Raw genomic sequence first — 25928 nt, 5'->3', positions numbered from 1 at the left:
CTTTCGATTCCCTCCCAGGGAGAGCTGTCTTTGAACGAGTATGCCCGGGTTGTGGATGAGGGGAGGTGTCTCTTACCTGAACGCCTCTTAAATTGCTACCTTATTGCGGGTCTCAATGATCCTCCTCCTCTTGCTGAACGGGAGAAGCTGGCCCGTCGTCCGTTCCGGGATATGGTGGTCTGTTTGTCGCGGAAAGACCCGCCGAGTGCCACCGTGTCGCCATCACCTGGCTTGCTCCCCGTGATCCCGGAGGGTCGCGTTCTCGCCGTGGCTACGGTGGGGGACCGGACTCTTCCCACCTCGACTCCCGAGGCGTCATCCACTGTTACAACTCTTCGCGGAAAGCGGGGAAGACGGCTGTCGTGGGAGTCGGCGTCTGAGTCCTCTTCGACAGAGTCTACACTTCCTGGGACTGTCTTCCCAGAGCCTGCTACGGTCCCCGCGGAGATCCTTCAACTGGTCACTAGTCCAACTACGGTCTCGGTACCGCGACCTAGGAGAAAGAAGAGGAGGAGGGGAGCGCCCTGTCCTTCGTCTCTGCCTGGTATAGAGCCCGCTGCAGCAGTGGATGTCCCAGAGCCCGCTGCAGCAGTGAATGTCCCAGAGTCCGCTGCAGCTGTGAACGTTATTCCTGAAGCTACAGTTGTAAGCGCTGCAGAGAGGGCCGAGGCCGATTTAGCTGCTGAAAGTGTTTTGCGGTCTGTTTCTGCTCGTCAAGACATGCCTGTCCGCGATGCCGCTGAGGTTTTGTCAGAATACTTAAAGACCCTTGTCAAGATCCTTGAAGTCCCTCTCAGTCCTGTCAATTTGCCCTGTCCCGAGTCCACAACTGCAGTGAGTGCCGTACCCCAGACAGCTGCAGTGAGCGCCGTACCCCAGACTGCAGCTGAGAACACCGCTCCCAAGTCTTCTTCGATGAGCTCTGTCCCAGTTTCCCCTCTACGATCTCCTACTACACTCCCCGTCATGAGTCCTGCTTTGTCTCCTTCGTTCGATGTACCCCCAGTTGCTATCCCTGTTGTGACTTCCACTGTTCCCAAGACCCCGTGTGTTTCCCCGGTCAGCCCTGTCTGCGCTCAACCCTGGACTGTTTCCCCGATTGTTCCTGTCTCCACTAGATCCCAGACTTCTAAGTCTTCTCCTCGTGTGTCTCCGTCCAAGCCAGCCCAGAGTCCTCGTCCCCAGTCTTCCTCCCAGTCAACCAGGATCCCTTGCCCATCGACTCACCCGGAACTTCCCATCACAAACTCTGGCATGCCCCCCATGAACTTTGTGTTTCCTCCACCCCCTCTACCCTGTATGATGTTTTTGATGTTCCACCCCAACCCTGTCGTTGTGTATTCTTGTATGCCTTTGTTAGTTTTTGCCATGTACTGTTGGTTTGTGTCTGTGTCACAGTCTGTCATGTCCCATGTTTAATGTCCCCTTGAGGAGCGTCTGGAAGCCGCTCCTTAAGGTGGGGGTTCTGTCATGATTCTGCCTTCTTGTCTTTGATATTCTCTAGTCGTGAGGCAGGATCATGACAGAATCATGTTTTGTGTGCAAGCGCATGGCCAGTTTGGGCCATGTGCTTGTGTTGTCTCGTTACGTTACCCCGCCCCCTTGTTATCCTAGTCTTGTGATTATTGTCTAGTCAGTTTCACCTGTCCTTGTCATTAGTGTTCCCTTTATAATCCCCTTGTGTTTGCTGTCTTGTGTCGGTTCATTGCTAAATGTTACCTGTGAGTAGTCTGTGAAAAGCATTGTCATTGTTAGTATTATACAAAGTGTTGTTGGTTTCTTGTTCAGTCATTTTCTAGTCTTGTCAGTCTTATTTCCCTTGTTTCGTCTGTTTTGCCCCCTCGTGGGTTTTGTTTTCCTGTTTTGTCCTAATAAACCCTGAGTTCATTGTACACTGTCTGCGTTTGGGTTCATCTCCGTGCACAGCCGTGACAATTTCAGTTTGGACGGTCTTGATTTCGCCCAACTCCTTGGCCACCTAATAGTATAGTAATTTTATAGTAAAACTATAAAACAATAGCTGTTATTATATGATTTTTTTCTACAGACATCTGTTGGTTTGTTAAAATGGATGACATGTCCTATGGGGATGATGATGAGTTTGATGCTGTGGATGATGGCAGGGATCGAGAAAGTACAGTGTTGAAGGTCCAGACACAGAAGACGAAGTGATGGAAGAGGCGCCTGTAGCTGATGACCTAGATGACAACAGATTGGACCTATGTAGAGACTTGGCAGATTGGGCAGTGGTCAATAATCAATCACACAAATCACTCAATGACTTGCTCCAAGCTCTACGTAATCATGGACACAGTGACCTGCCCAAGGACTCACGGACACTGCTTTGTACTCCAAAAGTAGTGGAATGCCAGGCAAGATGTAACGGCGAATACATCTATTATGGTTTGGAAACTGGTAAACGCAGCACACTTCTGCAGTGCCCAGCTTCACCAGATCGCATTGCTGTCACCATTAATGTGGATGGTGTGCCATTATTCAGATCTAGTACTGCTAAATTCTGGCCCATGCTGGCAAAAGTTGAGGGATTTGAGCCTTTTATCATCTGCCTGTTTAGTGGAATGACAAAACCTGAACCATTGGAAGACTATGTCCAAGACCTGGTAGAAGAAATCAAGAGGCTCAGGGAAATTGGAATCCAACACAAGGGGAATGTCATACAGGTTGACATAAAAGCCTTTATCTGTGAGGCTCCAGCAAGAGCTTTCTTGAAAAATATAATCTACCACACTGGATACCACAGCTGTGAGAGGTGTGAAGAGGAGGGTGAATGGTTGGGCAAAATAGTGTTCAACAGCAAGGATACATCCCCTAGCAGGACAGATGAAAAGAGATGGCCTACAGAGCCAAACACCAGAATGGGGAGACACCACTGATCAGAGCAGGCATCCCATGTGTCAGCTCTTTTGTTCTTGATTACATGCACCTTGTTTGCCTTGGGGTTGTAAGGCGCATCCTGTACTACCTCGTAAACTCTCTCCGAGACAGACAGCTGAACTCTCCAGTGAGCTCATTAAACTGAGGAACTCAATGCCCAGTGAGATGGCAAGGAAGCCCAGATCCCTTCAGGAGTTGGATAGATGGAAAGCCACTGAGTTCCGACAGTTCCTGCTGTACACTGGACCAGTGATACTCCATGGAGTTGTGGACCCGGATTTATACCACCACTTCCTTTGCTTGACAATTGGAATGTCGATCCTTCTTTCTGCAGATTGCGAGCGGAGAAACCACTTTCTACCATATGCAGCAGACCTCCTTAATCATTTTGTCATCAACAGCGCTGAGGTCTATGGAGATAAATTCACTGTCTACAATGTGCATCACATAAAACACCTCCATGAAGATGTTGCACATTTTGATTGTTCCTTAAATGAGATATCTGCTTTCCCTTTTGAGAACCATCTGAAAACCATCAAGAAGCTTGTCAAGACCAGCCATTACCCTTTGGTGCAAGTGGCTAAGCGAATGGCAGAGAAGGAGCATGCACAAAAAAAAATACGAAACAGAAGCAAACTCGCCTGCAGCCAGTGTCAGGAAAGCAAAGGGACAGCTGCTCTTTGCTCCAAGATGGCAGCGTAGCTTTTGTAACTGAAAAAAAAGAAAACAGATGAACAAATTGGTTTGCAGTGTCATCCCAAAACACCAAACCTCCAACCTATTTGAAAAGCCTTGCCAGTCTAAACTACTGGACATTGCTTTTGTTGGCAGTACCTGCAGCACAGCTAAAACACAGCTACTACAAATACAGGACTTGAAAACAAAAGCTGTATGTCTACCACATTCCGGAGGATATGCCATCTTCCCTTTGTTGCATAATGTTGAATGAAAAATTAAGGATTTTTTTTTTTTAGTTACCTTTTGTAGATTCAGACATGGTTTTTGCAAGGGCTGTTTGGTTCGAGGGTGACAAACATTTTGAGGGTGTAATTCCAAAAAACTGGATCCTTGAAGATGAAAAGGTTGTGAAATGGCCAAAGATCCAGGTGCAGTCAGCACATAAAAAAGTTAAACCCCATGGAGGACTGGCTCACTTTCCATCTGGTGAAAATAAAAATGACATCAGGTACAAATACACATAATAGCCTACTAAATCTGGTGTAGTTATTATTTCCCTACGTTAGCTACATAAAGGTTACTTTACATTTTTATTTAACTTGGTGATTTTGTAGAAAATGAAAAAGACTGTGAGCTTTATGACTACACATCATCAGCCCAAACTGACTAGGAAAACAACACCACTATGCCTCATAAAAAGAGAGTAGTAAAGAAGAGGAAACATGATGATTATTTGGAATGTAAGTAGTTCCCCAAAATATTTTATACATACAGGGCTCGACATTACCACTCGTCTGCTTGTCTGGGACAAGTGGATTTTTTGAAGGGGCAAGTGAAAGAGAATATACTTAGAGAATTGCCCGACCAGACAAGTAGCCTGATAAAAAACTTAAGTGAAAAAATGAGAGATTTTGGTTTTGAAAAAAAAAAAAAGAAGTAGATTTTCATGTAGGCTACCCGAAAATGCTGGTTAATGTTATTGCATTGGATTGGATAGTACTGACTTTACTCACTAGGGGGCTGATGTATAAACGTTGCGTACGCACAAAATGGGCATAGAATTCGTACGCATTTTTCCACGCACATATCGGGATTTATAAAAAATAAACTTGGCGTAAATAAGTGCGCACGTAAGGATGCTAATGATAATAGCAGATTGTCTGAGAAAATTGTTTCGTGCAAATAATGCACAACCACATCATCAGCCCAAACTGACTACTTTTTACATCTCATATGTTCGGCAAAAGCCGGGCTCGAACCCGAGCGCATCAATTGCTCTTTCAAGAACTACACACTCTACGATCTACGCCACTGTAACTGTTCGTGACAGGCGTGTTTTTGATTAAAAGGTCATTAGGTCATAATTCGTGATTGTTAAAGGCCATGGTGCAGGTTAAACACTACTGTCGATTAATGGGTACATAAAGCAGTTAAGATATGTATATGAAGTTAGAAATATCTCAAAAATGGTGTTAAAGTCCCGTTTTTGTAGTTTTTGTTTAGTGACGGTTATTTTTCACGCGACTCGGCGATGACGTCACATAAGGCAGACGCAGCTGCAGGCTGCAGGCAGCGGCGCGCTTCAGAATCGGTTCACAGTAAAGTCTGATGGTTCAAAGCCGAGGAGATCGATGTTCTCGTCAGGGCTGTAAAAGAAATAGAAGTGACATTGGGGATGGGACAAACCCACCCATATTAGCTTCGGTTATGCATATCAATTTGGGCAAATGTGTATGCTTTATGCCTATTTTTCCTATCGTCATCATGAACACAACAATGATTTCCCTCGTGTTTAAATAGTTTTCCTTATAATAATGCATCATTTGTAAAAAGTAAAATGCATCTGTGTAAATGAGAGAATCATCTACTATGTGTATGCGCGTTGTTCACTCTATCTGCAAGCATGCGGATAAAATAGCATCTGAAAGTACACGCAACGCGCCACTGACTTTAGACTTGGTTAGGGTGACCAACAGTCCTGTTTTACCAGGACATTTTCTGTTTTCCCGTCCTGTCCTGGCTGTTTTTATTTTATTTTTTTAATTATGAAAATGTCCTGGTTTTCAAAAAACTTCTGGGAAAGATCAGATGGGCAAACAAGCATGAGGAAGAAAAACAGGATAAGGAGGAAGAAAACTAGATACATTTTGTTAGTTCGTTTTTGTAAGTTTGTGAGCTATTTTTGTTACATTTGGAGGTATTTATTTTAGTTATTTCTTAATTATATATTTATTTTTCTAATACAGAAGAGACATTTCATTCATTCAAACCTAAAATAATTATATATTTATTTTTCTAATACAGAAGAGACATTTCATTCATTCAAACCTGTAATAAAACAGGCTCTGAGAAGCCTATCTGAATTTGTGTCTTGTAATATAACAATTTTCTATCCATACAGAGGAGGCAGGCTACTTTAAATATACTGATACAGATGTAACGTGTACATATCCAGCATTCTGGATATGAGGCATAATGCCTGAATCCATTTGTGCTACACATAGCATACTCACACTTCATGCAAGATAATGGTCCCCTTCAAACCAGCACGCATGAGTATGTTCATGAACAACAGCTATAGGTGACAGGAGATGTGTTGCATACACAATAAACATGAATCAGAGACGTTTCCAACCTACTTACAGAGTTTAAAACTTAAGAATCTTTCCTACTTATCCCTAGGCAATACCAGTACAGTGCATACAGACAGGCTATATGCTGGGCTTATGGTGTTTTAAGCAAGAGCAGAAGAAGCCTCTCGTGTGGTTTCAACCATCAGACAACAATTCCAAAGTCGTGACCAGACCTATCAGGGCTTTCAATCGCCTCGTTTGGATGAAAATTAATTTAAAAATATAATTGCTTATTCTGTTGTCATCACCCAATTGCCCTCAAAATGTTATAAAGTACACAGAACACATGAATTTTTATAAGAATAAAACAGTTTATTGGCATTGCTTGTAATGGTTACTAAACATTTTCTGAACAAGGACAAAGATTACTGAACAAAGACACAGGTTTTAAGTAAACAACTCTATACAAAAAATATTTAGCCTGTAATAGTGTAGTCCAGAGGGCCATAGAGAGAGAGAGTTACGACACTCCCATAGACCGCCATAGGAACTCTGGAATGAGGAACTAACGCGTGTCGTGGAGCTGGTAAATTAATGAAATTACTGTATTGTTTTACTTTTACACACATTAGCCGACCTCTCGTGAATCTAGTCAGTACATTTTATGTAGCCAGTTTTAGTTAATGCTTATTGGAAGATAATGCATTAATTGCAGCAAGCTATAGCTTACATGACCAACTCTTCATTAAAGTTAGCTAACTTATGGTAACCTGAAGTATATATTATTTATAATATATATTCACGTATGTATGTAGGCCTATGCATATATACACACATAACCCTAACCCATTTAAATAAATGAATTGTGTGTGTGTGTGTGTGTGTGTATATATATATATATATATATATATACACACACACAATTAATATATTATGTTTATGGGTTAAGGTTAGTTATGTGTGATTCAAATATACATGTGTACTGTACATCAAATACATGTATTTGTATGTGTTTTCTGATATGGTTTAGTCCATGATTAGGGTAGGAAGAAGGGGCACATTAGCCACAGGGACGTGCACAGGGGGGTTGCTCAGGTTGCCCGGGCAACTGCCCATATGCCCTTCTCGACTCAGGTTGCCCTTCTGAGGAAAAAAAAAAAAAAAAAAACGTACAATGAATGTAGGCCTAGACAAAAAAATAATATAAAAATCGCAAAGCCTCATTCACTTAAAAAAAAAAACACTTCAAACTGTTTCCACGAGACCATAGACTGCACGCGACCGGTGCGTATAGTAAGGCACCGCAAATTACTCAGGCCGCGCCTCCATCTCGTGTCGCGCGCTAATTAATGTGTACGAAGTCCATGACAAAATGAAGCGAAACTATCCTTCTCGTCACGAAAAGAGGAAGAAGAAAAACATGAGAGTGAATTGCGGGAACAGCAGTCAGGTAAACTTGTGTTCTCTCCTCTCTAGTGTCAGCAAAGTTTGATGGTTTGTCTGGGCAGGCAGTGCATCTCTTGAATCACTTTTTGCCTGACAAAAGTGAGAGTAAAATACCATTATTTATAACGTTTTGTTTTTGATAAACGACAAAGGGCAACAACAGTGTTTGTTTACTGCAGCTCGGAAAACATAACCGCGTCGCGTGTGTTGCGTTCATATGCGCGTGCACGAAATGAAACTCGCATTTTTCAAGCAGAAATGTGGAGACCAGAGAAATACTGTACAATACGTGAATGATGGCACTCCCAATCAAAGTACACATTATAAAGACACTGATTATCTAGTCTCAGTGTAGTTAAAAACTCTAAACAACTGCACTAATTATGCAAGATATAAACCAATGTATTGGCAATTTGACATTGATTGACTATTGATTTATAGGCTATATTGAATTTAAAATGATGATTAGCTGGACATTCTGGTCAATATGAATGCAAATCCCTCAGTAAATAACCATAAATCAAGATTTGCTTCAACATGCATAAAAAAATAAAAAAAATAAATAAAAATCATAGGCTACTGATTCCGAAAACACCCAGGCTGTAGAGAGAACCAAAGTTAATCCCAAAAGCCAAAGTTCAGGGTTGTACTTTATTATTTTCTTCTTGTTTATGTTTACGTTAATATTCAGTTGTTATCTTAACATTCTATAAAAAATGCTTTATTCAGTAAATATTGTTTGTTTGAACCTCATTCTGTTCTATATTGTTATAGTTATTCTTTGACTGTTTTGTTTAAAGGAGGGAGGATTGTATTGGGCGGTATTGAGTGGCAATGGCAAATGGTTTACATGGCTCACGGCATCACAGATCAGGTAGAGGGCCCCTTAGCAGAATTTTGCTTAGGGCCCCAGGGGGAGGTCAGGATTGGCAAAAAAAAAAAAAAAAAAGAATTGTATTTTTTCCTGAAATCTAAGCGTTTTTTTTTTTTTTTTTCGAGTTTTTTCCATTCAATCCAGATTATTTCTTTTCAAATAAATAAATAAATAATAATTTAAAAAACAATAAACAACAATATGAGGAACTCTTTTGCTCATTTGTCTCATCTCTGACATTTTGCAATCTTTATAAATAATTATAAGACCATAAGATGAGGCATTGCGTTTGGACATAAACACGGCCAGATAAGGCAATTTGGAAGGGGACAAATTCAACTGAATATATTCCTTCATATAGCCCGTGAGGGGGGCGGGGGGAGGAGGGGGGGGGTGCCCTTTTTTCAGGTCAGAGCAACTGCCCGTCAAAATTCCTGTGCACGTCCCTGATTAGCCATGCTGAAATTAATCCCGTTAACAGTTATGGATCATTAACTATCTCTCCGGTTTCATTTTATGTTAATAAAGTTTATTTTTACCGAACATTACTGCAAATTTGTACATGCACACTTATATTTTATGTTGGTTGTAATTCTGAACAGACCGCCTCTCCAGACCGCTTCGCGTGATCATGAAGGTAGGCTAATGGCTGAATCGGAATTTATAAACAAGATCACAGGAATCAATAGCCTAAGAAAAAAAAGTAATGATTTTGTGCAAAGTAAAACCAAAGCAACAGCACACAAAGAGAAAAACAAAACATGCAGAATGCAGGAAATCACCACTAAATGAGATGACAGGGACAGAAGGAAAGAAGATAACTAACAACTAAAATAAATAAATACAACTAAACCATTGGACTTGTCTGTGGAAAGAAAATAATGTGAAATTAGGTTCTTGAAGCTTGACTGCCGGGCTAGGTAGAGGCTGACGGCCTCCTCAGGAACCTGTTTGAAGGATGTGGCGATGGGGCGATGGGGACAAACTGGCGCTAACCTCTCGAAGAGCCGCAGGTGAATTGGTGTAGCTTTCCCGAAGGGCCTTCATTAATGATGTTGCATAACCTGCAGACATAATAATAATACTGTATAAAGATCATTGCCACTAATGGAAAAACATGAAATTGTCCTGCATATGAATTATAGCAAACATAAACAGTAAACAGAATGTTATGAGATTGCCAGGGAGATTACCCATTGGACCCTAATATGCACTACTAAATGTTTAAAAAAAAAAAAAAAAAAAAAAATGCAGACCATATTTGATGATTTGAATGTTACTATTAAATGTTATACAATACTAGTGGTAATACACGTGGTAAAGTTAGTAACATAAACTCTGTGAGGTAGTGAATTACTGAGAGGTAATTTAGCTAATCTCTGAAGTGAAAAGTGGATAAACTGTTTCTGACCTAATTTCAGCAGGTAAACTGCATTTAGCCTCCACTACAGCCCTGACGACACGGTCAATGAAAAAGAGAACAGTAGCAGTCTAACGTTATAACAAAACGCAAACACACGATTGCGAAAGCCGCTTGATGATCATCACCACTGATCCAAACACTAGCCACGAAGCCTTCATGACAATATGGACATTTACTTCTGGGCAATTTTGTTTTGGCTCAAATTCGTGAATCACGAAAAATGCTCTTCTAATGTCATAGTGATCGTGCTTGTAGTGGAGGCTATTATGTCAAAGGGAACACGGTAGTTATACAAAATACACACAGAGCTAGCTAACATGCAGCTTGTAAACATTAACGTTTGCATGATGCTTACCGTGGCAATTTCTCGCTTGCGGCAGACGGTGTCTCTCGACCTCGGGACAGGGCAAGCAGAGAGGTTTGCGTTCACAGACGGCAGTGCGGTTGGAAGTAATTTAGCACTCCTCTCACTCTTTAATCCAAGTGAAGTAAGACCATCTTGGCATCCCCTGAGTGGTTATCCTCCTCTTTGAAATGCGCGCTGCATATTCTCGAGTAGGCGGCGACAGAGCTAACGTTAACTTAGCTGAAAAATCTGCTCGCCTAATCTTGACAAACTGCACCCAGCTTCGGAAGATCTATCTATCTATATTTACTTATAAATCTGTCACTGTCAGTGTCACTGCTTCACTAGCTAGCTAACTTAAACTCCTCGTATCACTCTCCCTCAAAATGGTAGGCGGGCCGCGGGGCTGTCTGTCGTCCAACAGTCAGCGAGTGCCTCATGTGACGTCATGGAATGCATTGTGGGAGAAATAAGAATCCTCGCTTAGCTTTAGCTAAAAGCTAACATTTCACCCACTTTTCCGTGTTATATTTTAATTTTTGAGTACCCTACAACATCAGATACAATGGATAACTGTTTAAATGTTTATTACCAACTAGAAAATTGCCAAAAAAGAAAAAAAAAAAACCTGCACCATGGCCTTTAAGGTGATAGGCGTTCCGTTTTCGACAATCTCTGCACAGAGAATACCAATCACAACTGACTAGGTCATCTGACCAATCACCGCAGATTAGCGTCACGCAAAGGCGGGTTTTCGAAAAAGGACTCGCTAAACGATTCATATGGGAGTCGGTGAGCAAATCAGGTAAAAATAAATGTATATTATAAGAAAACAAACGTGTTTTTTGTCATTGCATGCTTGTAAAACTGTTGTTGGGGACTCCCAGAACAATATAAGAAACATTTTAAATGCCATAATAGGTACCCTTTAAACAAGTTTTGAACCATCAGGATATGATTAAATGGGAAACACAGGGAATCCAGTTGAATGTATGAAAAATATAAGAGTTTGTTTATATATCTCAATTAATGTGTTTTGCATTATATTTGTGTAATTTCACACTTGTGTAACTTGAAGATTGTAACTTTCTGTTTCTATTCTACCACAGTGTTGCATTCAAATGGGTCCACAAGTTTCTGACCTCAGATCCAATATGAGAACCTTGCATTACATTGCATCACAACAGGTAAGCAAAACAGTGTTACTTTTCAGTAATTTTTAGTAATTACTTTTAATTGTCGAAATAATTATTAAGTAATTACTTTTCTGTAATTACCAGTGTTGGTACCAGTAATTAAAGGTATGCATTGTTGTCAAAAAATATGGATGATAGAGAAGACAACACTTTGCAACATGTAAAATTATATTTTATTTTGGAACAATACTAGCCTATATAAACAAAACAAGAAGAATTTAAAGCAGAAGTCTTGGAACAAAAAAAGTGAAATAAATTAAGAAAAAAGGAGGAAGAAGCTGGCTAATCTGATGAGGTCTTCGTCTCTTTAACAGAGCTGATCTGTAGGACCCGTCTGTTTATATGCTTAAGCACAAGTTTCATTGGGAGTTTCTCGATGAGGTCATCTGGATTGCCCGAGAAGATGGTGGCAGGAATTATGTAAACCACTGACTCGCTGCTCAGGAAGTGGCACGTGTCATTCACCTCGGACAGGCCAATAATGTCTGCCTCAACTTCCTGGATCTTCCCCTCAGGGATCTGTGGAGACAAACCAGTATGGGAAGTTTCAGTGTATTAGTATTAAAAACACCTCACTGTAAGTAATTCTTTTTGTACAATTTTGCTTTTCTGTATATATAATTCTTGTTTATTGATCTGTTGTATTAAAAAACACACACTTGCTACTCTTTCAGATTACAGTTGTGCTGATATTCTGAAGAGTTATGCTTTTGTTCATTTTGCTCATTAATAATTGAAATGTAAGTTTACAATTCCAAACTGCATGTTCTACTCTGTTTCAGTGTAAACTATGACAGCAGTAGTGTTGTGTGTTATGTACCTGCACAGACGTGTAGGTGGAAGATTGGAATTTCCCTTGCCCATTATTCAGGATGCATGGCCGAAGGTGGGTTAGCACCACCTCATCCCCTACGTAGAGGTCTGTCAGTATAGTATACTTTATTGTCCCCTAGGGGAAATTTGTCATGGACTCAAAGTGCGTGGTGCAAAGTAGTAGCTGCCATTACAAGCAATAATACACATAGTAAAACAAATACCAGCTAAAGACGTACATGTAGACTACACACACACTCATGACACATCTAATGAAAATCTAAAAAAATAAATGAGAATAAAATAACATACAATACTAAAACAACAAGCAGAACACCAAGTTATTGCACACTTCTCATTCCTCCTCGTACAATCTAAAAATTTTGATTTAAAATTTTGATGGAGTTGGGTATAAAAGAATATTTGTAACGGTTCAATTTGGTTTTTGGAATTCTGAACCTTCTGCCAGAAGGCAAGAGCTCGTACTCCGCATGAAGGATGTGGGACGGGTCAGACAGAACTCTCCGCGCCTGCCTGAGTACAGACTGCTCATAGATGGACTGAAGGGAGAGCTTTTCAGTCCTCCCCATCACCTTCATAGCAGTCTGTACCAGGCGCTGCAACTTTAATTTAGACTGTGTGGAGAGATTGCCAAACCATGCCGTCATCCCATACCTGATGACACTGCCTGATAAAATAAAAACATAATCTTCTGACTGACACCAAACACCCTCAGTCTGCGTAAAAAATACAGCCTTTGCTGTAAACGGGAACATAAATGATCAACATGATCACCCCAACGTAAAAGGTTATCCAGGTGGATACCCAGATACCTATAAGAAAGCACCTCATGCCTCCACAGGGACACATCAAGTGTCTTTCCTCCACACTAGAGCTGCATGTCCAGAATGGGGACATTCGTACAGGTCATCCTCACGCCACACAACTGGAAAAATGTAATTCATGGGTGAGTATAATGCAGTCATGTTTCTTAGTTATGTTCCTGGAGTTCCTTAACATTGCACATTTAGAATTTTTATTTTATTTATTCAATTAGTTAATTGCATGATTTGTTTCCCAAATAAGGGAAAAATCCAAAGTATGCACTGTTGAGGTTTCCTGAAGTGTTTTTAAATCACAGTGCCATAGTGAATGACGGATAAAGACAGTCACATGGATAGATAGATAGTAAATCTGGGGGTGAAAAGGCATGGTATCAACAGGCATGGTGTCAACAGTCTTACTCAACTGTTATGTCCTGTCAATTTGTATGTTCACATTTTCTTATAACTTTGAATCACCCATTAGATGCACAACCTATTTCAAAATAAATATAATACAATGGTGTAATGTATTTTGTATGTTTTTGAGACTATTCAGCAAAATACGAAATGTACTATTCACAAATACAAAATTAGCAATATAATTGAATTTGGCACAGGTATTGCAGAACACTGTCATTAACACTATCACTGTTCATTTTAGGCAACTTGGAATTGGATGAAGAGGAGGTAATGATGTCAAGTTAGTAAATTATATTTGGTGAAAAGCTTAAATAATTAGTTTAACATGGCTAAATGTAATAAATAAAATGGATTTACTCACTTCTTTGATCTTCCCTTGGAGGGTGAGGTATCCACCCTTCGCGAAGATGTCCTCTTCTTCGCCGCTCATCACCGAAGAAGGTGGACACAGGGCATGTTTGGCCTCAATCTGTGCCTCCGCTGAGATGTCTTGTTGGACAGTTTTGAATTTAAGGGTTCCAGGGCCAACAAACAAATACATCTGTCCAATACACAGGGGTGATAGTAGAAAAAAATCCTGAGCCTGAACTTTTTTCCCTGGGAGGTAAGCGGCCCCTAAGCCAAGAGATATATGCCCTGATCAACATTTGTTAAGCGGGATCCAGAAGTGTGCTCCCCTGGGAGAACATTTTGATGAATACAGGTAGTCCCTTAAATGATTCTGGTGACTTTTGTAGATATAAATGGACATCATTCAGACATGAAATGAACAAACCCAATACAAAGCCTATATTACAGTAGCATATTTGTGTAGAGCACCAGAGCTCCTGGGACCCTGGGTCTGTTTATTAATCCATCCCTGCTTTTAACTAGTCATTTACCTGCGTACTTATTGCTTGTATAGTGTACTAAGACTTTACAACATCCATAACAAGAAAGGTCAGAGCGTGGGAATTATAATTCTCCAAAGTAAACTAGGAATTCATTAGTAGCCTAACCATAGAAAATAAGGACGCATGAACAAGGAGATATTCATTTTAATGCAAAATATGCACCATTTATTTTAAATATATTTTTTAAACAGTTACAGTGCAACAAAACCCTATGTAATGTAACACTCAATTTGTTTATTTAAAACCATTTGCTATTAAAGGGTTAGTTCACCCAAAAATGAAAATTCTGTCAGTATTTACTCACCCTCATGTTGTTCCAAACCTCTATGTGTTTATTTGTTCTACTGAACACAAAAGAAGATATTTGGAAGAATGTTTCAATCAAACAGATCTCAATCCCCATTGACTACCATAATGAGATCTGTTTGATTAAAACATTCTTCCAGATATCTTCCTTTGTGTTCAGCAGAACAAATAAACACATAGAGGTTTGGAACAACATGAGGGTGAGTAAATACTGACAGAATTTTCATTTTTGGGTGAACTAACCCTTTAAGAGAATTATAATTGTCAATAATTTAAAGTGCTTCAAGAACTGAAAAACAGTGAGAAATAAAAATAATCAAATACAGTTTACTACAGAAAACTTTTTCAGCTTCTTTTCCTTTTTGAACAGGTTTTTGGGTTAGCAGAACCTTTTCTTTTCAACATGTTTGGTGACGGTGCCGATGATGCTTTGGATTGGCCATGAAAGAGAGGGAAAAAACGTGTTGGTAAAGAGGATGTGGTGGCTGATTCAGAGGAGGTTGTAGCTGGTGCAAAAAGATGTCTGTCTAGTGAAGAGGAGGCTGTGCCAAATGGAGGACATCTGGCTTGTCCAGAGGTGGTTGCTGGAGAAGATGAATGTTTGTCTGGTGTTCTGGCCTGTTGACCAGAGGAGGTGGTGACTTGTACAGAGGAGGTAGAGACTGGCACAGAGGATGTTTTGGGTGGCCATTTCTTCTTCAGGGCCTGTTGGACAGAGGAGGTGGTGGCTTGTACAGAGGAGGTAGAGACTGGCACAGAGGATGTTTTGGGTGGCCATTTCTTCTTCAGGGCCTGTTGATCAGAGGAGGTGGTGGCTTGTGCAGAGGAGGTAGAGACTGGCACAGAGGATGTTTTCGGTGACCATTTCTTCTTCAGGGCCTGTTGATCAGAGGAGGTGGTGGCTTGTACAGAGGAGGTAGAGACTGGCACAGAGGATGTTTTCGGTGACCATTTCTTTTTCAGGGCCTGTTGACCAGAGGAGGTGGTGGCTTGTGCAGAGGAGGTAGAGACTGGCACAGAGGATGTTTTCGGTGACCATTTCTTCTTCAGGGCCTGTTGATCAGAGGAGGTGGTGGCTTGTACAGAGGAGGTAGAGACTGGCACAGAGGATGTTTTGGGTGGCCATTTCTTCTTCAGGGCCTGTTGGACAGAGGAGGTGGTGGCTTGTGCAGAGGAGGTAGAGACTGGCACAGAGGATGTTTTGGGTGGCCATTTCTTCTTCAGGGCCTGTTGGACAGAGGAGGTGGTGGCTTGTGCAGAGGAGGTAGAGACTGGCACAGAGGATGTTTTCGGTGACCATTTCTTTTTCAGGGCCTGTTGACCAGAGGAGGTGGCTTGAGGTGGCCTTGTAATTTTTCGGGCCTGTTGAACCAGTTTGTTTGCCTCCTTTGAGGACTGCATCCTTGCTGCCTCACTCAGCCTTTTCTGCTTCAGTGCCTGTTCAGTCTCTTTCTTTTTCTGTAAATGTAATTGGTAGTTTTGGAATGATGAAAGGCAGGCTCGCCTCAGAGGCTGGTCAATGGTCATAGTTGAGGCTGTCCTGTCCCTGGCTTTAAGTGTGGACTTGATTATTGCGAGGCTCTCATAAGTTTCCACATTCATGGAGCACCTGTCAGCTTCCAGGATATCATCCATCAAATTAAATGATCCTTCCACCAAGGGGCCTGTGAAAATGGACAGAAGAGCTTTAACTAGCTTGCACAGGGTCGGATACCTCAAATCCCTTTCTGCCTTTTTCAAGGACACAACATGGCTCCACCAGTCTACATCGACTCGGCAGTTGCCTTCAGTGTAGCTCTGTAGACGAAGAAGCATATCCTCATCCAGCTGGTAGGCCCGGCATTCTTCTACCAGCAGACCAATCTCTTCTGGAGGGACAACATTTGGCAAGGCTTCTCCTAATGCTGTCAAAGCTCCAATGACTCCATCAGATTGCATTAGAGATGGAGTAAGAGCAGAGAGTGATGATAATATGATGTTATCCAGGGGAAGGTTTTTTAGCAGAAACTCTGCTGACCTCATATACCCTTCTCTGAGAGAGTCATAGATATGACCAACCCATACCTGTCCCTCCACACGGGCTTTGTTCATTGCAATGTAGCAAAACTGTCCAACAGAGAGCCTCTTGTTTGGCAGTTGCAAATCCTTTCTCCGTACATCAACCTTGAGAATCTCCTTGTGACTCAGTGGGATAGCCTTTGGTCTCATAAATTTGCCCAGGAGCTCTCTTACAAGGGCCACCATTTCCACATGCACCAAATGCACCATCGGCTTTTCATGTTGAAGCTTTTTGGCAAATCCCTGAAATGTTGGAAGGACCCCTGCAAATATAAAACACAATATAAATGGGTAATTAAAACTCACAACCAGTGTTGGGAAATATCTGAACACAAGTATGATTATGCATTTCAAATACAATATATAACTAAATAATAATACAACTGAATTTTGCTCAAGATAAATATTATTAGGGTGGTTTCATTAAAAATAATAGTCAGTCACATTTTTGATATATTCCTATATAAATTTCTAGTCCTGTAACTCATTGGCTGTCTAAATATGTTTGCCAAAGACGTCTTTAGACATCTTTTAAGTTTTTTTAACAGGGCAAGCTGGGGAATGATTGCGGGCGAAATTTGTCCAAATATACTTTGCTTGTAATAGAGAATGTACTGACAAATTTAACCTGATCGCACAAAATGAACCACTAGGTGGCAGCAGATCACTTTCATCTACAGGAGTAAGGACAATGGGTCTCATTCACCAACCATTCTTATGAAGAATTTCGTTCTTTAAACCCATTTATGCAGAATTTACGAAGATTATGGTATTCACCAATGTATTCTTGTTATTTGGCAAGAACAGAATCTACGAATACTCAAGAGCACTCTTACGCACATTTGAGAACTGACTTGTTTGTGCAAAATAAATGGATATTGCATTATCATCTTATCTGCAGGTGTGAAATATAATATAATTTTATATTACAACTATATATTTTATCATTTAGGATATTTTATTTATAAAAATATTATAATTATTTTTTTCATTAAATAAATTCCACTATATTACAAAGCATTCATGTATTTTCGAATAAATAAACACAACAAATAACACTTTTTCACTTTTTATGCTAGCTACTTTATATGACGACTCATTTACAGTTCAATACCTTTTTGAATCTGCCTCAGAGTTTCCGTAGGACCTTCTTAAGAACACGGTTAAGAACATTCACATATTGGTAAATGAGGCCCATTGTTACCTTGTTACACAGTTCTTCACAGTATTACAGTACTCCACAGTTGGTGATATTCTCATTAATTTGGTTATTGTTGCTGTAGAAACGACCTGCCTGTTTCATTTAGTATCATGTATAAATGACTTGATTCATTTGCCAGATATGTCAGTGGACTGCAACCACTTATTAACTTAAAATGTAACTTTTACTCTTACATTTATGTTGCAATGACTTTGCCTAGTCATAAAATACCTCTGAATAAGTCGATCATGACCTTCATTCTTTGAAACTCTGTAATGAGCACAGAGATTCGTGCCTTTCGATCTCGGTTAACCTGTGTTCCTGTTCGGGATGCCACTGCCTGCTCTTTCTGAAGTACTTGTATCCTGGCCTTTTCCTCAACTGAGAGCTCATGTCTCTCAAACACTTGATACAGAAGCCTTCTGTAGCACACACACACACACGCACACACACACTATGTAAATAAATGTATACACACCGTAATATCTGCATTAAAATGGACTACTTCCTGAATAACAACTAACCATTCTAAACTAATAAAATATGGTGCATAATTAGGCCTACATCCCACAAGGGCTAAAACTAAAACAAACAAGACACTAAATTTGTTGTTGTTAAAATGATTTGCATTACCTGTATTTGTGTTCTTCTTTCGGATCCAGCACATGATAGTAGTGCACCACGAGCACATCCAGGAGCTCAGTCATCCTGTTGCATACCTCGAGCATTTGAATGAATCTGTTACTGATGGGCCTTATCAAGCTCTTCGGGGGGAGGTGGAGTAAACTTTGAAACTGTGCAAAAATCTCCTTCTGTTTATGTGATTTCTCTATGTCATAATAAATATCAGAGCAAAAATCTTCCACATCTGAGCCAAAGGGTCCCATAAGGGCCTTAGCAGTATTGGACACCATGTGAACAGTGTCTCCTGATATATCCAGGAGATTAGGGTTCTCCTTCCTTGCTAACGTTTCAAGCCCAGATTTCTTTCCCCTCATCACAGCACAATTGTCCAGAAGAATGCTAGTGACTTGTCTCCACTCCAGCCCATATGATTGCAGGACATCTTTTAGTTGCAGCATCAGTTCTGAGGCATTTGCAACATTAACCTTTTTGCTTGCAAGGTGCTGTGTTTTCACACTGCCTGCATCCTCGTCGTAAAATCGGACCAGTACATTTAGAATTCTATCCATGCTTTTGTCAGTGGCCTCATCAATATTAAGTGAAAACATGCTATTCTTAAGCTTGTCGGACAGATTTCTTTTAAATTCTGGCGAGATGCCGTGTGTAATGAGATAGCCCGCATGCTGCCTCGAAACAGACAGATGCGTTAGGGCGAGTTTATCCTCCGCTAATTTCTGACACAGAGTGACGAGTGGATGAGCGATTGTAAATGACAGATCGAACTCGGCAATGAAGGAGCACAAGCGAATTTTTAAATCAGCCACACGATCGGTCATTGAGGGTCGGATATCTGCTGTGGCTGTTGCCCCCGGCAAACGTGAGGTGTGTTGAATCGCTCGGACAGCTGCTTGATGACTAGGGTCTAACTCGTGCCGTGGCAGCACTTTTTTCCCGCTAGTTCCATATAATATTTTCCTTGCACACAAAGTGCAGAAACATGCTCCTGGTTGCCGGAGTTTTTGACACCAGCTTCCAAAGGGCTTTTCGTCTCTACCCACCTCTTCTATCCAAGACCAGCGCCATTTATTCTTTATGCCTTTATCGACAAGTTTGGTGTCTTCCCCCGGCTTCATAAAGTTGCGCTCCATGACTTCGGCTAGATTTCGCGCTGCCAGTGTGGAAAACGCACAAAAAACTGATCGCACGTGAAGTGACTACTGATTCAATTTGATTGGCCAAAACCCAAGACCAGCCCCTACCCTATTGCCGATTGGCTGAAGTAAGGTTATGTGGTTTAGTGCGCGAACCTGTTTTTTTTTTCCCCAGACACGTCTGAACGCCGGAAATCCGGCGTGGCGCCGGAGCGCTATCAGGCATGAATACAATTGGACAGGGTGTATTTCTGCAAGATGTAGCTAACCCCCTCCTCAAATAAACCCATCCTTTTTATTAATGTAACACTTGAAACCATCGCTGACTGCACTAAGAGATTTAGTTTTAAACCTTGCTATGTCACTTTTTTTGCCTTTTGTGTAGCTGAGGGCTTTCTGGTTTACCCTTGTTGCAACACACTTGCAACGTAGAAATTTTGGTGAAGTTGCCATGCTGAAGATAAGAAAAGGCAGAGAAAGGTACATGTAAAAACTCTGACAACTATTATTTACTTTTGTTTTATTCATAAAATTGAAATCAAAGCAATATTTTGAAGGAAAATGTGTTACGTTTCAAAGGAATGATTCATCCAAAAATAAAACAATGATTTCTCCCTTCCCTTCTCATAAAAACATTATTTAAATTGAAAAATGTATTTATGAAGTTATTTATCCACTTATTTGGGTCGGAACCCTTCTTCTGAAATCAAATCCTGTCCGAATATAACAATAAAAATCATGAATTTAATTTGAAATAAGTGGAAAATTACTTCAGAAAATACATTTTTCAGTCAGAACCCCTACTCTGAGACAAAATCCTGTCAGAAAATATTTTATTATACTGTCATTTCACCTTAACCACATAAAAACCATGAATTTAATTTGAATTAGCCCAAGTGGAAAAAGTCTGTTAAGAAGTAAAAAGGGTCTCACCTGACTTGTAGGCCTAGTTGTTGAAGAATGGTCAAGTAGGGAGGAGGACAGTGGTCTTGAACTTGGCACCAGTCCAATCAGCGAATCAAAAGATATCACCTAAGCACATGATGCAGGACAGTAACCTTTTGACCAATGGTTTTGTTTTTTCTCTTATTTTCACCTTTTCTATTGTCTCTCTCTCTTTCTGTTTTCCCCTCCCCCAGTGTGTGGACAGGAGAGACAGTACTGGAAGAGACACCAGCTTAATGTATGTCTTACCTCTGTGTGTCCACAGATGTGTGTGTGTTGTAGATTTCAAAATGTCTCGAAAGAAGTTCAGGCCTTGCCCCTCCTGCCAACCACCTAACCAGTTCAGGGAAAGTCGAATAGAGCATTATGAATATGTCCAATAAATATGTGGTTTTAAATGTTATACATTTCTCATTATTAGGTCAATTGGACACTAAAGTATACTCCTACTAAACGACCCTGTATGATAAGTGTTCTGTGTTACAAAACAGTGATAATTTAAGGCATCTGGTTGATATCAATTTTGATTGCTTGTTTTGCGCCAAATAGGCAATATTGATTTAGACTGGGTGTCTCCTACATCTGCCACTTTCACTGTATGATAATAATAATAATAATAATAATCCTGTGTCAATCTAGAGATGCATATTCTGAATTGCATTGTGCTTTGTGTGTTCCTCTCTTTCCTGTATACATCCAAATCAAACTGTATTGATTGTACTTCTTCTCTGTGACTATGGATCTGATGTCTCAGTCTGGTATACTTTTACTAACACAGGTGAGCCGCAAAACCTGCAGCTCTTGTTTCGCAGCCATCTCCCAAAAAAAGAAAGTAGCGGCCAAAAAAGTGGTCCTAAAGGGTCCTAAAAACAGAAATGCGGGAAGAGTGGTGGACTCTGCCCATATTGCACATGTACATTTGTTTACATATACAACCGGCTACATGGCAAATATACTGTAAACTTGCTTTAGTACCACCAGAGACTATTTATATAGAGACATGCCACTTCATCAATCCTCAATACAAATGTATAGGGAAAACCCGTAACACCAAAGATGGCGGTTGTATGCAAATGCCCCGCCCCTCCCGCTGGACAACCAATCATCTGCTTTTAACGGTCAAGCTGGGAAACATTTAAATACGTTACTGTTTGAAAAGGCGGCAGATTTGATATGCAGGGTATGTGTGCGTTGTGTAAATATCAGACATCCCAAGTCTCCCAGAAGTTCCGGGTGTCTCCCGCAGATTGATAGAGGCTCGTTGATGCCCGTGTAACGAGTCAAATATGTGTTTCCACTTTCTATATTCACTTTAATGCATGGCCCCTTTAAATCGCACTCTCCGCCCAGATCTGGTAGTTGGATTCATCCGATGATGACAATCAAGATATGGACTTCCAAGAAGTACGATATAATAAAAGGAAAAAAGGAAGTAACATGGGTGATGAGTTTGAATTCACAAGTAAAATCAGGGATTCAGGGCAAAGGTTGTTGAGAAACGGAAAAGGAAATAAAAGTTATGATCACATTTGTCAAACAAGCAGAGCAGTACATGCATCCTGTTAAACTATCAAAAGCGATAGAAAAAGAAGTGGGATCAGTGAAAGGGGCAACGTGTATGAGTAATGGAAGAGTCTTGATTAAGTGTAAGGATGAAAATCAGAAAGCAAAGATTCTAAAACTGAAAACACTAGCTGGTGGTAAAATAACCTGTGCTGGAATAGATATTAAGAAACGTGGTGTTATTTCAGTAGTTTCTTTAAATGTAACTATGGAAGAAGTAAAAGAAAACCTGATTGGAGGCAAAGTTGCTTTAGCAAGAAGATTGACGACATGGAAAGATAATGTAAAGTGTGATAGTCTTTCTGTGCTGTTACTCTTTGAAGACAGCATTTTACCAGTCAAGGTAAAGCTAGGTTTCATCAGTTATGTGGTACGGGAGTATGTACCCCCTCCTTTGCGTTGTTATAAATGTCAGCGCATAGGTCATACTGCTGCTGTTTGCAAAGGGAAAATGCGTTGTGCGAAATGTGGAGGGGAGCATGAGTATGGGAAGAGTCAGGAAGGAGCCGAGATCAAGTGTTGCAACTGTGGTGGAGAACACAGCGCTGCATATGCAGGATGTCCAGTACAACAACAGGCTCGTGTAATCCAAAAGGTAAAATCCACCCAGAATGTAACATATGCAGAAGCAGCTCGTAGTGTGAAACATCTAAGCGATACAAGAGTACATGCTGGACTGGAACAAACCTCTCAGATTGATAAGTCAATGGATCGGTTGAACTCGATAAAGAATGACTCAAATGATAACATTAGCATGAACAAAACTGATTTTGTAGCTTTCATCTGTGCAGTGGTGAATGGAACTGGGCAGGTAGGAAGAAGATCTGATAAAATAAAAAGGTAACACTTTAAAACAATGGTCCGTAGTTAACAAGTAGCTATGCAGGAAGTAATAGGTAGTACTGCATTAACACCGAACTTAATACTATTAACTAATATGGAAGCAATATGAACTAAGCAGTAAGTAATAGGTAATTTAGTACAAAGGTAGTTCCTTGGTAGGTATTTGATTGTTACACAGTAAATTCCCCGGTGTTAAATTTAACACCGCTCGGTGTTTATATGGGAACCACCAGCAGGGTGTTAAAAGTAACACTGATACAGTGTTAAAGTTAATGAGATAATTAAGTGAATAATTGAGTGATGATTGAGCATTATTGAAGACACCTGATGATCACAAGCAGAATCACTGAAGGAGAAAATCACAAATTGTAAGCCACCGTTATGGAGATCAGTGTTTGCTTTAGTTGGGCTCTTGACACTTATAGTTTCACTTTAAATTTGTTTGTCTGCTTTTATTAATTTATAACAGTCAAATGAACAAAGAAAACAGTGATCTGACATTGTTGGTTATGTTTTGACATAATCATGCTGTGATCTGAAAAATCTAACTTTTCAGATGAATTGCCTTAACTTGTTAGTAACAGTTTAGTGATTGTGCAGCATATCCGTATTTTTCTTTTAACCGAAAATATTTAATAACAACTATTCTGATCAAATCACTTTCAACTTTATTTAGAAACACAGACATCAATAATCAGCCTGTGTATCTCAACCATGGTGACATTAATAATCCTTGTTTCCACCAATCACAACTCATTAATGGCTCCCATCATGCATTGCGGTATGAATAAATTATGATCTGAATTGTCTATGTAATTTACTTTTCCTAATTTAATATTCTGCTCGTCACCATTGTTGAGAAGCATTGACTGAATTTTGAGGTTTATGTGTGCCTATAAGAAGTTTTTTTTTTTAACAACTTGTAGAAATCCATTATATTATATCTGACATTCTGGATATTTATGTAGAATCTCAGTTATGTTGTGACCTACAAAATTAACCACGAACATATATTTCAAATGAATTTCATAATATGACCAACACCATCATATAAATTGTCTCTTTGTTCATCTGGCAGGTATAACTCAGATGCAACAACCAATTAAAATGTAAAGTTAATAATAAAAGGGTCAAGAGCCCAACTAAAACAAACACTCACCTCCATAATGGTGACCTGAAAGTTAGGTTTTCTCCTTGTAATTCTGCTTTAGGTGTCTTCAATAATGCTCAATCATCACTCAATTAATCACTTAATTATCTCATTAACTCTAACACTGCCTCAGTGTTACTTTTAACACCCTGCTGGTGGTTCCCATATAAACACTGAGCGGTGTTAATTTAACACCAGGGAATTTACTGTGTACTAAAGAAATATATCCTCATTGAGAACTACTTGTGAACTAAGAAATAATAACCAATTAATTACTAATCACAAAAGTAACATGTCTAAAAAGTGAACAATTGTGGGGGTTTTATCCTTAACATGATCATAACATTTCAGAAGCATGTGTCTCATGAAGACATTCAATAGAGCTCATACACTCTAAAAAATGCTGGGTTGTTTTAACCCAATTTTGGGTCAAATATGGACAAACCCAAAATGCTGGGTTAAAAATGTAATGTAAAAATTTAACCCAACGGCTGGGTTAGTCCATATTTGACCCAAAGTTGGGTTAAAACAACCCAGCATTTTTTAGAGTGTAATAGTGAACTAATCCAATCATGAGAGTGTCAGCATCACTTCCTAATTATTTAAGATTTATTTTTAAAAACTGTCTTTATTAGGATTATTTTATGTTTAGGTTTTAAATAAACAGAGAACATGCGTCCATCCTGGCAAGAGTAGTGGTCACAATCTCAACCTAGCTAATCTATTTGGGGGGATGTATAAACTTCATAAACTGGTTTCCACAAAGAACCCATTTGAGACACATGCTTCTGAAATGTTATGATCATGTTAAGAGGATAAAACCCCCACAATTGTTCACTTTTTAGACATGTTACTTTTGTGATTAGTAATTAATTGGTTATTATTTCTTAGTTCACAAGTAGTTCTCAATGAGGATATATTTCTTTAGTAACAATCAAATACCTACCAAGGAACTACCTTTGTACTAAATTACCTATTACTTACTGCTTAGTTAATATTGCTTCCATATTAGTTAATAGTATTAAGTTCGGTGTTAATGCAGTACTACCTATTACTTCCTGCATAGCTACTTGTTAACTACGGACCATTATTTTAAAGTGTTACCAATAAAAATTGTGGTAGACTGCAAACAAGTTTTTGAACTGCATCGGTATATCAGCAGAACAAGTTCACAAGATTCTACAGTCTAAAGAAGGGAGAACAGAAGGTGGGATAACAACAAATTATGAAGCATCTCAATGTAATGATATATAACATTATCATGTCTTTCCTGTTGCTTCATTGGAATGCCAGAAGCCTAATCGCTAATGGTCAGGAGTTTAAAAAATATATTGCAGATATGAATAAATCTCCTGATATCATTTGTATACAATAAACATGGTTATGTAAATCATTGGACTTTAGGATGAATGGCTATGAGGTAATAAGGAAGGACAGGATTAATGGGTGGGGGGTGTGCAACATTCATAAAAGAAAATGTAATATATAGACAAAGAAGTAATGAGGGAAATGCGGAGTGTATATGTATAGAGCAACACAGTCTCATGAAGATGCGTATCTATACCACGAGTGTCATTTCTCGTGGCATTTATACGCCAAAAGTGTTTTTTTCGTGTATATGGTACACAGCAAAAACTCCAGTGTTAAATTAACTCTCCTGGGAGTTTATTTGACTCCAGACTCAAGAGTGTTAAAGTGTTAAAATA

The 25928-nt window shown here is 39.8% G+C and overlaps 2 protein-coding genes and 1 pseudogene across 2 annotated transcripts; 1 reads left to right on the top strand and 2 right to left on the bottom strand.

Moving 5' to 3' along the window:
- Nucleotides 1-2171: 2171 nt before the first annotated feature.
- Nucleotides 2172-3629, top strand: LOC148997229 (uncharacterized; annotated as a pseudogene).
- An 11112-nt stretch (nt 3630-14741) lies between these two features.
- LOC148997228 (uncharacterized) lies at nt 14742-18286 on the bottom strand. Its single transcript, XM_089122210.1, has 2 exons — nt 18178-18286; nt 14742-17008 (listed from the first exon to the last, which is right to left on the bottom strand). The coding sequence occupies exons 1-2, from the start codon at nt 18203-18205 to the stop codon at nt 15033-15035; spliced, it is 2004 nt and encodes a 667-aa protein (XP_088978336.1). The 5' UTR covers nt 18206-18286; the 3' UTR covers nt 14742-15032.
- Nucleotides 18287-18311: 25 nt separating this feature from the next.
- LOC120483209 (uncharacterized) lies at nt 18312-19868 on the bottom strand. The gene has a single exon (XM_089122213.1). The coding sequence runs from the start codon at nt 19716-19718 to the stop codon at nt 18576-18578; it is 1143 nt and encodes a 380-aa protein (XP_088978339.1). The 5' UTR covers nt 19719-19868; the 3' UTR covers nt 18312-18575.
- Between the last annotated feature and the right edge of the window lie 6060 nt (nt 19869-25928).

The sequence above is a fragment of the Pimephales promelas genome, chromosome 2 (assembly GCF_988280905.1).
Source record: "Pimephales promelas chromosome 2, fPimPro1.hap1.1, whole genome shotgun sequence".
NCBI lineage: Eukaryota > Metazoa > Chordata > Actinopteri > Cypriniformes > Leuciscidae > Pimephales > Pimephales promelas.
The sequence above is the reverse complement of the archived record's forward strand: the minus strand, read 5'-3'. Positions and strand labels throughout refer to the sequence as shown.